The sequence below is a fragment of the Anolis sagrei genome, chromosome 6 (assembly GCF_037176765.1).
Source record: "Anolis sagrei isolate rAnoSag1 chromosome 6, rAnoSag1.mat, whole genome shotgun sequence".
Taxonomy (NCBI): domain Eukaryota; kingdom Metazoa; phylum Chordata; class Lepidosauria; order Squamata; family Dactyloidae; genus Anolis; species Anolis sagrei.
In genome coordinates this window covers 94,522,172-94,542,374 of record NC_090026.1, presented here as the reverse complement: position 1 = coordinate 94,542,374, position 20,203 = coordinate 94,522,172, and the positions used below count along the sequence as shown (strand labels likewise).

The 20,203-nt window shown below is 37.7% G+C and overlaps 1 protein-coding gene across 3 annotated transcripts in view; it reads right to left on the bottom strand.

Annotated features, from left to right (window-relative positions):
• Positions 1-243: 243 nt before the first annotated feature.
• MACC1 (MET transcriptional regulator MACC1) overlaps positions 244-20,203 on the bottom strand; it is a 49,025-nt gene continuing 29,065 nt past the window's right edge. For all 3 annotated transcript variants that reach the window (XM_067470267.1, XM_067470266.1, XM_060782112.2), the window contains 2 exons: positions 12,849-13,037; positions 244-6,286 (listed from right to left, as the gene is read on the bottom strand). In XM_067470267.1, coding sequence (XP_067326368.1) covers positions 6,074-6,286; positions 12,849-13,037 — 402 coding nt within the window. In that variant the 3' untranslated portion in view covers positions 244-6,073. The remainder of the gene's footprint in view (positions 6,287-12,848; positions 13,038-20,203) is intronic.

Below are 20,203 nucleotides of genomic sequence, written 5' to 3'. Positions count from 1 at the left end.
TTCCTCTTCCATTTAAGACACAATTGAAGACTCATCTCTTCCGGCAGACCTACCTAGTCAATCTTAAGTTGTGAATTTTAATCTGCATTTCATCTATGGATTTTAACTTGGATTTTAACTCTGTGTATCTTGTATGTCTTTTAATAGTGTTTCATACAACAATATTGTATCTCATCTTGAGACACAGGAAAATGCGGTTGTTATTATTATTATTATTATTATTATTATTATTATTATTATTATTTGGATGCATGTCAAGGGACTAATGTGTGGTGTCAAATTAAATTCTGACAACTCAGAAATAAAGGAACTATTTCTTGAATTTCCTATAACAGAGATGGGAAAAGTGTGTCCACCACCCCATGCTGTCAAGAGTACTAATCCCATCATCCCCACCAGTGGATATATTGACTACATACTGAAACTGGGATTGGAAAGGAAAGGCAACACCAATTTTCATCCCCAAGTGAATGAAACAATTATAGAGAATACTGCAGAATTAGCCCCAATTTCTTTCTACATAGTCTTTCTCCCTGTGTTAGAAAACTACAGTATTTATTTAAAATGGATTTGGTTAAATCAGCTCATCCACAACCAATTTACTTGGTTTGTAGTTTGTAAGTAATTTTGTGTCTTTGTAAGGAATACAGTATGTTAATCTTCTACTACTTTTCAGTCCGTAGGCTTTCTCCAACTTTCCATTCATTTTAGATGATAAGGAATTTCAGAGAGTCTACTGGATCATAAATTATGCAATCTTTTGGACATTTATTCAACAAGTCATCACTCTGTTCAATAAATCTTCATGAGCATGGAATTGAAACCTAAAGTTAAATTTCAGCAGTAACAGGAATATAGGCAAGTATAAAAATAAATGATACTGTGATTTTGACATCTCCCAGTTCCTTAACCAGAGTCAAATGTGTCTGTTTAATTCAAATATACAAAATAGTAATAACAAAGAAATAAGAAAAATCACAATACCAGCTTGAAATTGTGCTTTGGGGGGGGGGGGAGCACAACACATGAGATATAAGGAGATTAATCAAAGCTGCCTTATAGAGGTTGTTCCTCTCTTAAATTCACCTTTTGCAAATAAAACCCACCTGGGATCTCTAATATAGTTGGAATCCCTTACACAGAAACAAAATACTGACAGTTGAGCTAACATTTCAATTGTAACATTAAATGACTATTAGTGGAGAATTGACAACTGGAACAAAGTAGACCACAAATTTGTGCAATGAACAAACACAGATTCACTTATACATATTTCATGTATTCATTTAGAACCTCTTGTACAAGCTGCCCCCTCTTTGTTATCCAGTTTTTCATGCATCCATGCAAAGTCCAGAAATTTATCTCCCACAGATAAAGGGGTCATCTTGCATTCAACTGTAAGCATGGGGTTTGGACAGCTTTTGTTGCAATGTTGGTAGGAATATTTTACTATTCAAAATGCTGAACATCTAGAGGAGAGAACATTGCTTAAGAATCCTTCAGTTATCTGAAACACTGACCAACACACATTTTGGTGCCTCAAATGTTAGACCTGTTTCTGCATATATTTGACCTGCTGATTCCAAAAATGGCACCAGTGTTCCCCTATTAGCTCTAGGTTTTGAGATACAGAAAGTCACCATCTGCTCATCCATAGAAAATCATGATAACCAAATCTAAGAAACTACAGCTGATGTGGTCTATCCAATGCAATTTTCTAAACCAGTGGCCAAAATAACTCCAGGAACAGATCTAAAAATCAAGGCACAAAGAGTATTTGTTGTTGTCATTGGGTTGTTCAATCATGGTATACTGAATCTTAATAAAGTCCATCTGTTTTGTTAATTCTGCAGAATAGTGCAAGATACACACACACACACGATCATTAAACTTATTGGCTATAATGGTTTTAATCTAAAACTATAACCAGTAGAAGAATGTGGTTTATAAAAGGTAGGTAATTATAGATTTATTCATGGAATGTGTTGTTGAAGGTTTTCATAGCTGGAATCACTGGGTTGCTGTGAGTTTTCTGAGTTGTATGACGATATTCCAGTAGCGTTCTCTCCTGACGTTTCGCCCACATCTATGGCAGGCATCCTCAGAGGTTGTGAGGTCTGTTGGAAACTAGGCAAGTGGGTTTATATATCTGTGTAATGTCCATAGTGGTGCGCGGGGGGGGGGGGGGAGGATTCTTGTCTGTTCAAGGCAAGTGTGAATGTTGTAATTTGCCACTTTGTTTAGCATTTAATGGCCTTGCATATTCAATGTCTGCAAGGCAATATCTGCTATTCATCGAATGTTTTATGTGGGATAAGTAACAAAATTGGAGTAGAGTAGATTAGCACCTCCTATTCTGGTATTTCTCTCCACATGATTGGGAACCTTTTTTTTTCAGGATTCCGGATCTAGCAGACAGAATTCATGTGTAGAGCCACTCCTCTTCTGAATATTATTGTCTATGTGAGTGAGAGCAATCTAAGAGGGGGAAGAAGTCTTTTCCCCCTACCTGCATGTTTACTTAACTACAGCCCCATCTACACTGCCATATAATCCAGATTATCAAAGCACATAGTCCATATTATCTGCTTTGAATTGGATTATATGAGTCTACACTGCAATATAATCCAGTTCAAAGCAGATAATTTGGATTTCATTTAGCAATGTAGAAAGGGCCTTAACGACATCACAACTCAATAAGGTGTATGATAGTTTTCATATATATTATGTACACTCCATGTGAGATTGGGGTGGGCAAAACCTAGGTCACAGGTGTCTCCCAGGGTTATATTTGTGGTTCCCAGAGCCCCAAAAGCTCAATTCTTTGCAAAAGAAAATGCCCACAAAAAGACCTGAAAGACCATAGGGGCCATTTTCATAGCATTTGGTGCTTCCCTGGCCTCCCAAACCATTTTTTCTTTGCATCAAGATGAATCATAATACTGACCCCTCCCCGCAAAAGAAACATGATGAGAATGCCTCAGTGTTTCTAGAGGTTTAAGGACACCAGGTACAGCACTTCAAGGACTGCCACTTCTTAGCCTTCCACAGTTGCATGAATTGATGGCATTTGGTGGAATTCTTGAGAAAGACATACATTTCCAGGAGACAGATAAAGATACATTTCCTCCCCTTGCAACCTCAGAATTCTTCACTATGTTCTTATCATTTTGGTCAAGCCAACTGAAACAGTGCAGATAAGTTATTATTCAGCAAGCAAGGCACAAAAGCTTATATTTAATGAAAGTGGAATATATTTTAGGATAATGACTGAAGAAACTAAGCCAATCATCAAACCATATCTAGATTAAAGCCATAATGTTACGGAAATTTTCATGGGAATAAGGCCCACTAGACACTTAGTTTAGATTGGATAGGAATAATATACCATAAATGAGGCAGGCAAAGTCTTTCCTTACTCCAAGAGTTTGTTTGGCCAAATGTATTTAACTGCATTGAAAGAGAAAGTAGAATTGGTACAAAAATTAATAATAGCAAAAACATTTTTGCTTTATACAATCCCATAGTGCAAGCCTCTCTGAGTTGGCACCCAAAATGTTCCAAGATCAAGTATAACTTCCATCATCCTTAGTCAGCATATCCACTGGCCATGTTGGTTGGGAATACTGCGGGTTACAATCAGCACATCTGATCCATTATAAGCGTACATAAGGAGAAATTTACACTTTTGGAAGTATATAAATCTACTGAAGAATCTGTTTTGTAGTCACTATATAAAAGGAATTAAGCAGAAATAGACAGTAGCAAGCATTCTTGAATGTTTAATCTGCATTAGGACAACAGATCTGTTTTGGATGACAGTTTCCCAAAATTCTCAGTCACTTTGAAAATACTAAAGCAGCCACTGGGTAATTGTGATGATATTCTGATTACTTAGGAATAAAGGACAAGGAAAAACTTATTTCATTGGAGGATAGTGAGAGCCAAGTGCCACAATGTGACCACAAAGTAGAATATTGCCATGTGGCTCTATATATGAAGCAAGCTAGTTGTCCTGTAACCAAACAGGAAATGCATATAGCCCATTTCTTTTATTGTAAGACACCATTGATTGTAGATGTGTATTAATTTCAAAACCAACAACAACAAAAATCTTTATTTATATTTATAAAAAAAACATTGGCAATTCTAAAATGTGCCCCATTTTGAGATATGCATGCATGGTGAAAAGTGCATTTTAGAATTGAAGTAAGTAAACTTGTCACAAGAAATATAATGTTCAAATGTTATAAATGTGGATTTAATATGTGCGGATTTGAATGGAATTGAATGAAAATATGAAGTAAGTAAAACTGTCACAAGAAATATAATGTGCAGATTTGATAAATGTGGATTTAATATGTGTGGGTATAAATGGAATTTAATGAAATAAATGAATGAATTAGTGTTAATAATTTTGGAGACAACATTCCAAATACTTAGGCCTGCAATGACTAACTACCTGCTTGCTGGACTGTAATTAAAAGTTGCTAATGGGAACTGAAATGGTTGACCTCCATAGTAAGCTGTGATAAGAACTGTGACAGTGATAAGATAAATGTTTACAATGTTAAGAAAGAAGTCAACACAAAGCTAACAACAATCAAGAAGAATCAACATCTGGCCAGGAAACTGTGATGGAATCAACATGGAGCCAGGATGGAAGACGTCTATCATTAATTTACAACTTTGGGACTATATCAGCAGAATATTCCTATAAAATACTCAATCTAATAATCCTCAAATTGTGACAGAGACACTGTTTACCCTCTATGCTCTGCTCTATTGGGAAGGAGAGAGATAGTCTACCATGGAGAGTGTCAGATCTGCTATGGGAAAGCAGGATTCTGTACACTTTGGGGTCTCTTTCTCAAGGGAAGAGGAAGGAGTGCATTTTGGAGTCATGATACGTTTGCAGGGAGTCTCCTGTATGGAAAATAGAGGTATGGTCCTTGGCATTGTTCTTAGGGAAAGACATTTTGGAGTTTAGAAGCTATGGAAGTTTTGGAACTATATGTTGGCAGGCTGCAAGCAAAGCAGAGCCTGGCCTAAGCAGGTTTTTTTCTTCAAGGAGGGAGAAAAGGATATAGTAATATTTGGATGCATGGTGATGGATTCATGTACATGTGTGTGAATGCGGAGCAAAAATGTAATTGTTTCTTTGTTTGTTTGTTAGTTAATATAACTGTTAAGTTGTTTGTGAATCCAATGTAGTTGCATAGAATCTATATGTCTGTATGTCCAGTGTCATTTTTTGTATAAAGTAAAAATTCTGTAAAAGTTTTGATATATCCTCTCACACTGGAAATTGCAATAAAAAGAACCTATACTTTTAAGTTATTTGTGACAAAATGTCCATAGACCTTGAAGAAGAGGTCAGGAGTTGCGAAAGTAATTTTAGGAGGGATAAAACTACCAACGGACATGCTCACTGGGAGATTTTTTTTGGAACTGTAGTGCACAAAGATTATTCTTCTAAGCCCTGGAAAAGAATGATTTTCCCTTCACTGCAGAACCAGCTTCTTTTGTTGCCAATAGCAACACTGCACCATGGATAAATGTGGGCCAACAATAGATGCATTGATAAAACAGTCTGTTTCTACTGGTACTGAAATATTCAGAAAATTATACAAGCATAAAATAAAAAATATATGCAATAAAGAAATATTATTGAATTTTTTTAACAATATGTACATTCATGAAGATCTTCTAGCTGAATTTGTCAGGAGTGACATCAACAGCTATACACAATAATTTCTAGGGGAAAATATCTTTTCTAAGAAAGTCTTACACTTGCTGTCCAAGCTGTATTCTTAAAACATTATTTTACATCCCATCACAAGTTGCTTGAATCATAACTGCTGTGTATCAACAAGTACTGAGAAATGCAAGAATAAAAACAGGTGAAGTTGGTTGTACTTGAATGGCTCATTTAAAAAAAAAAACTATACAAAAGGAGGCATAATTTTGATAAAAGGCACTCAGTGGTTTTTAATAGAAATGACCCCATTGCATGTCTTTGCATTTTAGGGAGAAGACTTATAGGGTGCTTTTACCAATTAGAAGACAATTGTTATTCTTCATCCATTTTAGAGAAAGCATTTGCCTGGAGAATTTCCATGCAGTTAACCAGAATCAGAGCTCCTGTGAGTTCTCGCCAGTGTTTGGTCACAGGGTTTTTCATTTTATCTAATGCAGATTGCAGGTCTTGCAGCATATCCCTGTAGCTGTCTCCATAGTGAGCTCCCCAGGTGTACAGAAAATCATACGCTGGCTTCCACATCATCTGCAGTGGAATAAATATTAGGCATGCTATATTTAGATTCACAAGAAGCCAACAGCAAAAGGAAAACTTTAGGTGCAACTTTGTTAAAAACACTAAAATCACACTCAAAGTATTGTCAAAACTGATGCACCCAGACACAGATCAGTTTTCATTCCTAATGAAATTAGAAATGATAAGAAAAATCTTATGTCTGCTTGAGAAGCATTGTTAACCTGAAACCAAAATATTTATAGCCATGGGCTAAAGATAAGTCCATCCAATTTAGTACACCAGATCCAGCGATCCATACTCCAGATACTTAAATATAACAGAATTCGTTCATAAACTAATTCTATATGTCTAACTTTAAAGGGTACAATCTTCTGTTTGAAAATTTACCAAAGGGTAGGCCAGAATATGAAGGGCCTGGGAACAAATCAACTCTGGATCCCCTCTAAAGGTCAAAATGAGACTATCATACTATGGACACCTCATGAGATATCATGACTTATTATAAAAATAACAGTTAGCAGCAGGCCTGTAGCGAGGGGGGGGGGGTTAGGGGTTCAACCCCCCCCCCCCCTAAATGTTTCAGATTTTAAAAAAAACCTGGTTTACTCATGCATTTTAACTGGTTAACCAAATCCCCATGCTAAGTCTATAAGATGCAAAAAAAATAAAGAGTCCCTTCAGAACTGCAAGCACTATCTCAGGCAAATATTGACAATTTATCCACACTGTCATTGCTTGCAGCAATAGCCGATGTAGTGAAGCAACCAAGTTGGGTGTGTGTGTGTTGAATGTTCTCATTAAGGAGGCCAGACTTGGTGGAGGTGGTTGACAAGGGCGGAGCTGCAGGCTATGGAAGGCTGCTCTGCCCTCTGCTGTGCTCTTTGCTTCAGCGTCAGCTAGGAGGCAGGTTTCAACCCCCCCAATGAAATTTTCAACCCCCCCCCCCCCCCGAAAATTTCAACCCCTCCCGAAATTTTTTTCTGGCTACGGCCCTGCTTAGCAGAGCAGAAGGCAATAGGAAAAGTGGAAGACCACATTACCTTCTCATGGCCCCATATCCATCACAAGTGTGGTTGGTAGGGACGGGGAAAGAGGGCCTTCTTCGTGGTGGTCTGGAATGCCATCCCCAGGGAAATTTATTTATTTATTTATTTATTTATTTATTTACAGTATTTATATCCCACCTTTCTCAGTCCAAAGACGACTCAAGGCCAAACCTCCATGCTTTCAATGTTCCAGAAGGAATTGAAAATCTGGTTTTACAAACAGGGCTTTGATAACAGTTAAACATAACAACACCAATGGCCAGATAACCTAATTGGACTACACTCTTTAAACTGGACCTTGGTCTCACTAACCTTAGCAGTGGTAGAGATGTTTTAATTGTTTTATACCATATAATTCTGGTTTTAAAGGATGATATCTGTCTTTTAATTTATTATGTTTTATTTACTTTTCACTTTTATGGATTTATTTATTTATTTATTTACATTATTTATATCCTGCCCATATCAGCCCGCAGGCAACTCATTACTTGTGTTGATTCTATTTAGATTGGTTTATTGGTTTATTGTTTTATTATCCTGTTTTAATTTTGATTATTGATGTGTTATTTACACTGTTGTAAGCTGTTCTGAGTCCCCTCGGGGAGATGGGGCGGGGTATAAATAAAGTTGCTGCTGCTGTTTGTTTGTTTGTTTGTTGTTGTTGTTGTTATTATTATTTTAAAACCAAGTTTAAATGAACTTCTACAAAATGCAATGCCACTCCTCATGCATGGTATAAAAAGTTTAATTGCAATGGTGAAAATCTTGAGCCACAAGTAATTTCAGATATTTTCTTTTTATAACCAAACTTACAAAACAACCATCAATCAGAAAGCAAGAACTGGGCTAAATGAACCATTACTCTGACTCATAAAAGGCAATATCTTAATGAGGCATAAAGGGAACTTGAGGGGACTATCTTCCGCAACAAATTATATGAAACTCCTAGATCTTATTAGTACCACATTTTTAGAAATGTGAATTCTCATCATTAAGATTTATATGGAGAGAAAAATAAGAGAGCAGATCTACACTGTAGAAGTAATTCAGTTTGATGCCACCCTACCTGCCATGGCTCAATGCTATGGTATCCTGGGAGTTGTAGTTTGGTGAAGTAATAGCAGTCTTGAGTAGAGAAGACTAAAGACCTTGTAAAATCACAATTCTCATTATTCCGTAAAATGGAGACATGGCAGTTATAGTAGTATCAAATTGCATTAATTCTTCAGTGTTGTCACACTGCAATATATTTATTTGTTTATTGTGTCAGAAGCAAGTTGAGGGTACAGTTAAAATGGATTTAAAAACACAATGTTTTTAAAAGGAACTTGGCATGATGCTAAATGTCCTTTGATGATAAGTGCCTCTGGTGTCATTGTGAGATGGTCCCCCACTGTGCATGTGGCACGGCTCAGGCTGCATTGTAGTAGGTGGTCTGTGGTTTGTGGTTCGAATATAGTGAAGGCACCAAATGGCAACTCAGGTTCAAAGTCAGTGTAATTTTCTCTAGTCTCCTTTTACAGAAGACACAACAGCATGTAATTGATGGTTATGACATAAACCTCTCAAACCAAGTACTGACAATTCAGAAATTACCTTCATAGAGGACAGAGCAGTTCTATGTACAAAAACTTCTCTTTAGAGAGAACCAATACTTGTCCTTAGACATGTGCACAGAGAGTATGGCCACATCTACATTTCTATATAATGCAACCTGTATTATATGGTCAGTGGAGACTTACATTATGTGAGTCTTACACTGACCATAAAATGCAGTTTCAAACTCTACTACATTGCAGTGTATATAGGCCTATGACCAAACTTGCAGAAATTAGTATAGAAGGGAGGGATGGAGGGATGTGAGTGAGATTCTGAATTCAGATATTGGTTATTCTGTAATGGTTTCCAGATGTTGAAATGAGGGTTAGCAGATAAAGTAAGTCCAGGGCAAGGGGAATGCCGTGGAACAGTGTCTTGCTTAGATCTGCCTTATAAAAATGAAATTAAAAATTAAACTAATTGCATTACAATATATGAGGAATTTCTACTCTGCATCTAGAAAAGTGGCACAGAGAACAGTGTTTAAAAATGGATATTTAGAGGCACAGTTTTAAAGATATTCCATCTGTTAAAAATGTATCAAAGACACCACTTTTAAAGTTCATACAAAGTTGCCAGTGGAAAAAGAAGAGCACTGACAGCAACGAAGACTGTAGGCTACTATCAGGGATGAAGGTAACTCTCACAAACAGACAGCTGCTGTAAAAAATAACCTTGAACTTGCAGATCTTGGACTTCCTGGATCAAATGTGCTCAATTAAGCTTGATTTGCAAATACAAGTGGGCTTCCTAAACCCGAGTTTTGCAAACTCAGCCCATGCTGTGGAAGTCAAGCTGTGTTTGTGGCATCTTGTTCCTTCCCTTCTGTTTTACAACTAGAGCTGGAGGCAGAGTGGAATGAGACACACTCTTATCGCCACTGCATTTAACAGCAGTCAGAAGCTTTTTGCAGAAGGGCAGGAAGTAATTCAAGAGGAGACATCTCTGTACAAACAGACCGACTGAATAAGCAAATACTGTTTTTAAAAGACTCAAGAGTTCTACTGATAAACATTAAATGAAGGTTAACCTATTGACACTTTTTCAGAAGCCTAGTGCCATTAGAAAAAAAAAACCAAAATAAAAAAGCCTGAATAAAAATGAAATCGAATGCTAGAAATGCAGAGATTAAACGGGTGAAATCGAAACATTGATCTCTGTTCATATATGAGAAAACAGAAAAATAAACTCGTGTTCTTGAACCAAAATGGGGCCAGGGTATTAAACAGACAAAAGTCTTTGCTTGAAGGAAAGAGCTATCCCATTTTTTTTCCGTCTCAGGAGCAACTTAAGAAACTGCAAGTTGCTTCTAGTGTGAGAGAATTGGCTGTCTGCAAGGACATTGCCCAGCGGACCCCCGGATGTTTTACCATCCTGTGGGAGGCTTCTCTCATGTTCCTACATGAGAAGCTGGAGCTGACAGACGGGAGTTCACCCTGCTCCCCAGATCCTATCTTTCAGTCAGCAGTCTTGCCAGCACAAGTGTTTAACCCATTGCACCAACAGGAGCTCCAGCTATCCAAATGATAAGTAAGGTATTATTTTACAGGATTGGATCTTTGCTCCCGATTCAAATGACAAATGCATTGTGCTTTCTGTTTTCATAAGAACTTGCCTATCATAACCTTCATCAGAGAAGCTACTCAGCATATTTCTTCTTTCTGATGTTAGCTGTGTGGCATCTCAAGGAGCAGGACTCTGAGGCTGCAATGGCCCACTGAGGATTTTTTCTATCTATACCTTTTTCTCAGCAAGTCCTCTATGGATGGTTTGCAGAAGAGAGTTGAAGCAATTCCTGCTTATGCAGGCTTTAAATAGAACTCAGTATCTCTTGAGTGCCAGACCTTTCTTTTCTGATTTCAGTCATTTCACTACACTGTTGTATCTAATGGGACTTCAGCATCCATTGGAAAACCAACTGGATTTTGGTATCTACTTGAGGTTCTGAAACGAAACCCCAGTGGATATCAAGGGCCCACTGTACTTACATTACTAGTCATTGTGGTACCAGGGCATTCCTTCTGCTCTTCAATAGAAGCAAAAAGCCAGTTTAAATGTTCCTTTAAGGAAAAGTTCCCTTATTTCACCTTAATCTAGGATCAACCCTATAGTTAAGATCTCTGTCTTAATTTACAAACAGGAAAATATGTTTTCTCTCCTCTCTTTTCATCAATCTCTGTATGTTCTTGAATGACAAACTGTAAACCACTGTGGCTGGTACTTAATGCATAATGCTTAATGGCATTACTAGGGCCTGTCCCTAGGTCTCAGGGTTTGGTCTGGAAACCTCATGGCCTGGAACAAACCCGTACGGGCATCCTGAAAGTTGGCTCCTCATAATGTGTGTACAAAAGAATTATAAGTATTCTAAAAGCCTACACACAGAAAAATGTGTGCAAGTAAACTTGCCACTTGCAAATTGTTACAGTATGTGCATGGGGAAGGCAAGAGACAATATCTCACATGGCTTCAGTTGTGCCTGTCTGGTCAGACCTGAACCTTGAAAGGTCTTGTCTTGGAGTACATGTCCCAGAACTATGCAGTCAGCATGGCCAGTGACTTGGGGATTTTGGGAGTGGCTAGGCAAAGGAATTTCCCCAGTTGCCCAATGGTATTACTCAGGCTGAAGCATCAGTTTTAAAGACTCTAAGCCAGTGGTTCTCAGCCTGTGGATCCCCAGATGTTTTGACCTTCAACTCCCAGAAATCCTAACAGCTGGTAAACTGGCTGGGATTTCTGGGCGTTGTAGGCCAAAACACCTGGAGACCCACAGGTTGAGAACCACTGCTCCAAGCCTTCCTTGAAAAAAGCAAAGCTACAACAAACAAACAAAAACACAATGGGGAATGCACACATTGTTCCATCAAATCCTCAGATGTAAGCTTTGAAAGGTAATGGCCAAAGAGAAAGAGAGAGAGAGAGAACTATTCAGCTCTTGAAAATATTTCATTTATTGTTTCTTGATGACAGCTTAATATCATGGAGACCACCAATACATGCATTCCAAGGCTATTGGTGACAAATGACTCCAAATAAGAAATTGCCCCACAGTCTAAAAGAAGCGTCTGGGAACACTGTAAAATCCAGTTTCTTTTGTGACAAACAGCCACATATGCAGAATACAAGGTTCCACCTCAGTACATTTTTTCCTGAAGGATCTTAAATCTATCTTATTTAAAGACAGATTTAACATTCAGCCAACATTTAAGTGCCAGTCGAGTGACACATCAGAGAAATGCCTCATTTATCTGAGTACCTAGAGGGCATTCTCAAGCCTAGTGAAAGGAACAAGGTCCTTATTAAATTTTCCTTTGGCCAAAGTACGGTTTTAAAATTGAATTTGGAAATAAATCTCTTTTCTGGGCTCCAATCCTATATTTAACCAAGAGTAAGTAGCACTTCCTTTGGACTGGATGTGTAACATTGCACTTTTCCTTATTTACTACACATAAATTGTGCACCTTCCACAGTTTAACACTCTCAGTAATTATCCACATCATGATTATTGCCACTGGCATTCTGAAAAAACCACCAAATAACCCATATACCTGCTCCTCACAATGTTTACATTGCTAATAATTCATGCATACTACTAACAAACAGCCCTTGAACTCAAGATCTACTGGAGAGATGAATTGGAAAGACAACAAAGAGTAAGACAGAAAACTGCATCTATTTTACAGATTTTTTAAGACAACTGGAAAGTTCAGGATATGTGTGCACTTTACCTACTTTCACAGGTTTAATACAATTTTATATTATTTTTAAAACCTGCCTTACAGTTACACCAGAAACAAGAGAAGGATCAAAAATGTGTGCATATGACTCCTCCTTTCAAGTGACTGATCTGTCTGACTTGAGTCTAAAAATATATTGCAACCTTTGTAGAAAAATAATATATGATGAAAACATCAATTAAACCTCACCTCTGGGGGAACATCTCCATTTTTCCCCCGGTGGGGAGCTTCATAAGCTTCAATCTGTTGCTTTGTGAGTCGAGCTAACTTTTCAGCCAGGTCCCTCCAGCCTTTTCCAAGCTTCACGGCTGAAGTAAAAATGACTGTATCCTGGGTAATGCGTGCTACCAATCCTTGGCAATTCAGTTTCAGAAGAGCCTGCAACCACAAATTTGATGCTTATCTTCTCAAGCAAATAATTACCAAGTACTTGTGTAACAAATAGTAGCATTAACAGTGAAAAGAACTCATCTATTTCTTTAGCTATATATATTTAGCAAAAATGCATATATTCCCTGCCACAGTTTAAACAGGTTACTTTTTTGGAATACAATTCCCAGTATTCCCCAGTTGCCACAGTCCAAACAAGTAACTACTCCAAGCTTTGATTGGGATGGCAGTGAGTTTGCAGAAGTAACTATGTTATTTTAGGCTCAGATGAACTGGGTCTTAGATGATCCAATTGCATATATAATTATTCAAAACATATTGGTGAAATTTTCTTCTTATAAATATTATAACAATGACAAACAACATGTAAATTAGCTGAATGCCTAGGACTGTGTGTGTGAGAGGGGGGGGGAGGGAGAATTATAAGAATTATAATGGGTAGGCTGCACATAAATACTCAACAAACTTGACTACGCGGGTTCCATTTAATAACCAATTCTGCAATTTATAAGATACAATGGAGAAAGAAAGCTAGGCTACATATTCAAATGATAGCATGTATGACCAAGGAAAAGAGAATCAACCAATACATATATTAATTATTTTTACTAGATTTGTTTAGCATCTAGATTACAAACTGTGGCTCACTCTCACATACATACAAATCTAGGCACAATCAGTTGTGAGTGCACAGTTCTTCACTTGTGGTAGAGCTGACAACAAGAAGACAAGGTCCTGGAACCAAACCCCAGTGGATATCAAGGGTCCACTACACAGCAAAATCAAAGCTCAGAAAAAAAAATTATGGGACTACAATTCCCAGGAACCCCCTAAAAAGCAGAGGCAGTGGCCATGCTTCCTGAGGGATTATGAGAGGTGCGAGTCAATTTTCTAACTGAGCAGTATCTACTATGCACTACATTGAAGCAGTCAAATCTTCTGGCCACTTAATAATAGATGTTTATCTTTGCCGCCATGATGTTTGGCTCCTTTTGAAACAATTAAGCATGCAGGATCCAAGCATCAATGAATTTCTATATTTCAGGAATATTGTTTAAAACTACATGGTCACAAAACTCAAAGATGTTTCTGATAAAATATAAATACCCACAATTTTTGCAACCTAGCAAGCATGCCCATATCAAATGCTGTTAGACAGATATCCTCAAACTGTTTGGGCCTCCAACTCCCTGATCACTGAGCAAGCTGGCTAGGGTTTCTGGGAGCTGGAGGTTCGAACAGCTGGAGGGCCCCAGTTTGAGAATGGCTGCTGTAAGAAAACATTATTTACACTACATTACCAACATTTAGTTGAAATAGATAATTTCATTCTAAAGAAACATAAACATGTACTTTTGGAAATATGGTCAGCTTGTATATGCCTAACTCCTATCTTACAAACTTCTCATCCAGTTTTCTTTGCTCTCTTTCTCATCCCCTGAATTATATTTTATGAATCCATTAAAATATAACATATTTTATGTCCTCTCCAGCCCACATAAAGACTGCTCCAGAAGTGGTCCACACCACTCCCATTACAGAGTATATAATATTAAGTCCATTTTGTATACATCCATATTTTATTTTTTATTTTTTTATTTTTTTTTAATTTTTTTTATATTAATACACCAACCATATATGTTGCAAAAAATGTACACATACACAAACAAACACACATACACAAACAACCCTCCATACAGTTACCCCTCCACCCACCCCCAGTGCTACCCACCACCTTGACTTCCGTCACTAATCCACGCAGGATTTATGCACAACTTATTTAACCCTCTATACTTCTAATTCAATAAATTCCTCTTGTTTTTATTTCTTTAGCTCTCCCGTCAAGTATGCTAAGGCCAGCTTCCAGTTTCTTTCAAATATTTCATTATTTTCATATTTCAAATTGCTTGAAATCTTAGCCATCTGTGCATAATCCCACAATTTATCCTTCCAATCTTTGATGCTTAATGTTTTCTCCCCTTTCCAATTTTTGGCAATTGTAATGCGTGCAGCCGCAAAGCTGTACAAGCAGATTTCTCTCTCTGGCTGTTCTAAGCTGTCTCTGAATATCCCTAATAGGCACATCCCTGGGCTCTTTTTTACTTTGTTGTAAATCATTTTATTTGTTTCCTTTATTATTCTTTTCCAATAGATCTGCACCAGTTCACACGACCACCATACGTGAAAGAAAGTCCCTTTCTTTCTTTTGCATCTCCAACAGGATCCTGTTTGTGACTTGTCCATTTTGGCTAGGAGGGCTGGAGTTATGTAGCATCTGTAGAACATTTTATATACATTATCTCTAATTGAAGCTGCCACTGTAAATTTAAATCCATTGTTCCACAGGTTTTCCCAGATGTCAAAATCTATGCTTCTCCCTAAATCTTTTGCCCATGAGATCATGGGGGTTTTAACACGATTATCTTCCAAATTATAGTGTAAAATATATTTGTATAATCTGGCTATTAATCCTTTTTCCCCTTTATCTAATATAGTTTCCAGATCTGATTTTTTGGAAGCAAATCCCCTCTTCTCGTCTTTTTTGAATCTATCGTATAATTGATGATATCGGAACCAATCTTTAATACCCAATTCGTCTTTTCCCCTCAGTGCCCATTGGCCATTGGACCTGATAAGTAGTTCCCCGTATGTTCTGACATCATCCTTGCAGGTGGGTCTCCCAATGGCTTCTATTGGCCTCAGCCACAGGGGTGTTTTGGATTCCATCCCTAATTTGTATCTTTTCCAAACATCTATTAAGCTTCCCCTAATTACATGTTTATTGAATGCCTTATTTAATCTCTCTCCTTCATACCAGAGGTAAGAATGCCATCCATATCTGATTCCATGTCCTTCTAAATTTAGTAGATTTATGTTCCGGAATTGTATCCAATCTTTGAGCCAGCTCATGCAGGCAGCCTCATAGTAGGTTTTTAAATCTGGTAAATTTAGTCCTCCCCTCTCTTTGGTATCAATTAAATTTTTGTAAGCAATCCTGGCTTTTTTCCCTGCCCAAATGAAATTCATGATATCCCTCTTCCACAAATTGAAAATTTTAGTCCCTTTAATAATAGGTATGCTTTGAAAAAAGAAAAGCATTTTGGGAAGTATCATCATCTTAATAATTGCAATCCTGCCCAGCCATGTTAATGGTAGCTTTTGCCAATTGTTCAAATTTCCTTTGATCTCCGACCATGTCTTCACATAATTATTTTGAAACAAGTCGATGTTCTTGCTTGTGATAGTTATTCCCAAATATTTTATCTTCGGGACTACTTTACAGTTAGCCACTTCCTCTAATTTCCTAATAATTTTAGTGTCTAAATTTTTTGTAATAAATTTAGATTTATCTTTATTTATTTTAAAACCCGAAACCTCTCCATACAATTTGATTACCTCTAATAATTTTGGAACGCTCTGTGTTGGATTAGATAAAATACAAACCATATCGTCTGCATATGTTCTGATTTTGATTTCCTGGCCTTTTACTTTGAACCCTTCAATTTCATTGTCATCCCTAATTCTTATACTCAAAATTTCCAATCCCAAAATGAATAGTAATGGCGAAAGTGGACAGCCTTGTCTAGTCCCTTTCTGTATATCTATGGCTTTTGTCAGCTGTCCATTTATTTTTATCTTAGCAGATTGCTTAGAATATATTGCCCCCACTGCTTTTCTAAAGCGATGGCCCACCCCATATAAATCCAAGACCTTTTCCAAATAAACCCAGCTGACCTGGTCGAAAGCTTTTTCCGCATCCAAAAAAAACAATGCTAAATCTTTATTGGGGTCGCTCTCCGCTACCTCCAAAACATTTTTTTTTCTTTTTTTGGAACAGCTAACAATATAGTTTATGCTGCTTTTTCAACAAATGCTTCTTTCTGAGTAAGAATGGTAGTATCTTTAAAATATGGAGGTATACATCCATATTTTAAAGATACTACCATTCTTACTCAGAAAGAAGCATTTGTTGAAAAAGCAGCATAAACTATATTGTTAGCTGTTCCAAAAAAAGAAAAAAAGAAATCTATTTAGATAATGAAGCTGGAAAAAAAGCCTAGGGGGAAGAAAAGCTGAAAATGGGAGAGAAGATTTTTACGTGTTCCAAATTACAACAGCAGAGAAGTAATGAGAAGTCCTTAAGCGATAATGAGTGAGAAAACACACATTTGCTGTTTTTAAGGCTTTTGTCATTCTGGACAAGAGACTAATGAGCAGGGCAACACCACAGCAGGAATGAGATTGTGGAGGTTTATTTTCCAAATCCACAGATATAACATCTTTCACTCTGTTCTTTTCCCTTTCAAGTTAATACCAAAGTGACATTATTTATTTATTTATCTATCTATTTATTTATTTATTTGACAGTTGTATAAGATCCTGTTTTCAAAGGCAAGCCTTGCAACAAATCGTCCTGATTTGTGTACCAGCATAACTGTATCAAACTATGGAGACTGTGACAGGATACATGGATATATATCCTACTTTAATTGAACTGAATTTGATTTTACAAGAATAAAGCTACCATGGTGTAGTGATATGGATTCTAGGACTCTGAGAGACCAATGGGTAAACTCGGGCAAGTCACAGCCTCTCAGCCTCAGGGGAAATGCAATGGCAAATTCCTTTGACCAAATCTTGCCAAGAAAACCAAGTGACAAGTTTGCCATAAGGTTGGCATAAGTCAGAAATTACTTGAAGGCATTCAGTGATCATCAAGATTTAAAATGGTTTTACATAAAAAGCGAGAAATATAGTTATGTATACATGCCACTTTTCAAATGTTTTGGAAGGAGGTTGTCTGCTGAATTCTCATAAGGTATTTCTTATGAATTCCTTTTCAGCAGCTCTTTCCTCTCGTGCTTTTCTACTGTCTTGATTCAATCTTTGGGGAAATGCAATCCCTGCCATTTCTCCAGTGTATCACGTTGCATTGCTTTCCCCTCTTTCTCCTCCTGTTCCATACAGGGAGATGGGACATAGATGTGTTTCCAAGTGTGGCTGTGACAGCACAGTCAGTCGAAGGAGGAAAACTTTGGCAGGGAGGATGGCAAATATAGTCATTGGGCTTCTTTTTCTCACAAGCTTGTACACTTGTGAGAAATGCGGGGAGGGGGGGCGGAGGTGCAAGGGAGAGAGAGAGAAGGAAGGAGGCAGAGAGAGAGAAGGAGGCAGAGAGAAACCAGGAAAGCCTTCTCACGACTGCAAGTTGGCCCTTGAAAGCTGGAGAAGATCCTCCTATCTTCTGTTGCCCCCTTCATCTCCATCTCTCACTCCCCAATCTTATTACCTTCCTCTCCTCCCACCACGGTGAATGAACCTGGGGATGAGTGAGGGAACATGTGCATCACCAAGCTCTAGAGAAGCGTTTCTCAACCTGGGTGTCAGGATCCCTGGGGGGGGGAGGGGGGTTGTGAGGGGGTTTTAGAGGGGTCACCAAAGACCATCAGAAAATACATATTTCTGGTGTTCTTAGGAACCCCTTAGGCAGAGAAGGCTGAAGATTTCTCCATCTGTCCTTCTCTTCCTTTTTGGAAACAGATAGTGAATCCTCCCACCAAAAGCCCTCCTCCTGCTGTGATTGGCCAGCCCCCCAACCTCATCAATATTCATTTGTTCCACAGGCATCTTGAAGTTCAGTCTGTACTCTGCTAATGCTTCCAGTCCTACTGTATTTATACAGATGCCCCTTGGTCTATTTTACTATGGTTTATTAAATGTTTTATGTTGTTCACCGCAGACAGAAGAAAAAGTGAAAATTCTATAAAATAAATCATTCCTGAATTACACTGATCTGGCAATTCAATATTCTGTGTATTGTCGAAGGCTTTCGAAGACCTCACAACCTCTGAGGATGCCTGCCATAGATGCAGGTGAAACGTCAGGAGAAAATGCTTCTAGAACAGCGGTTCTCAACCTGGGGTCCCCAGATGTTTTTGGCTTTCAACTCCCAGAAATCCTAATAGCTGGTAAACTGGCTGGGATTTCTGGGAGTTGTAGGCCAAAAACATCTGGGGTTGAGAACCACTGTTCTAGAGCATGGCCATATATGCCTGAAAAACCTACAACAACCCAATTCAATATTTTTTTCTAGAATTTCCATCCAATGTCCATATAAGTAGAAGAAAGTATTTACAATAAACCAATGACAATGACTAGCTCATTTGTGTTTTTACTTGCCTGCCTGCCTGCCTGCCTGCTCCTTTCTGTATTAGTCACTAGCCTGAGAAGGAAAAAAAGAGCCAAGAGTTGTAACACTGTTTTGCTACAGGGCGACAATTCCCTATTCATCCCAACTGGTTATTTATATGGTAGGCCTGGGTAACAACGGAAAAATTTGTTTCTAAAATCGATTTGTATTTGGGGGGTTTTTTTATTTCGATATTTAAAATAATTACAAAATTTTCCCTTAAAAAAGTTCGGTATTTACGAAATTTTGTAAATGTGAAAAAAATTACAAAACATTAACGAATCGATTTCCGAAACAATAACTAATCGATTCGTTAATGGCGGACGCGACCGCGAAATGCGCTAAAAAACCTCCAAAAACTTCTGAAGCTTCCCTCTCCCTCTGTTGTTGACTGTTGGTGTGATATTATAATTTTTTTTCACTAATTAAACAAAAAACTTGCCCCAGACATGCGGAAATAATAACGAAACGACCTCAAAACAATAACGAAATGAATACAATAACAAAATACGAAGCATTTACAAAACGTGTTTAAAAATTCGTTTTTTTAAAAAATTGCTCCAGAATGGTTTGTTATCGTTTTGTAATTGAAAAAAATAACGAATTATTAACAAATTACGAATTAACGAAACGAAACCGCCCAGCCCTATTATATGGTTGTTTATATGCCTGTTCTAATGGAATGAATGAAATGTATCTCAGGGGTTTGAATGAAACTGCACACAATGGAGATGTATTGAGAAATAAAGACAGGAGCAAGATGAGCCTTTGCAATTCTGAAAAGGTCAAATATTTCACACTCTGGTACTATCACTTTCCGATCACATTTCAGTTGATGGAAAAGAGAAAACACACTCGAGATGGAGAATTTTCAAGAGAGGAACACCCAGATGTTTTGATGTTTAACCATCCTTGTGGGAGGCTTCTTTCATGTCCCCGAATGGAGAGCTAGAGCTAACAGAGG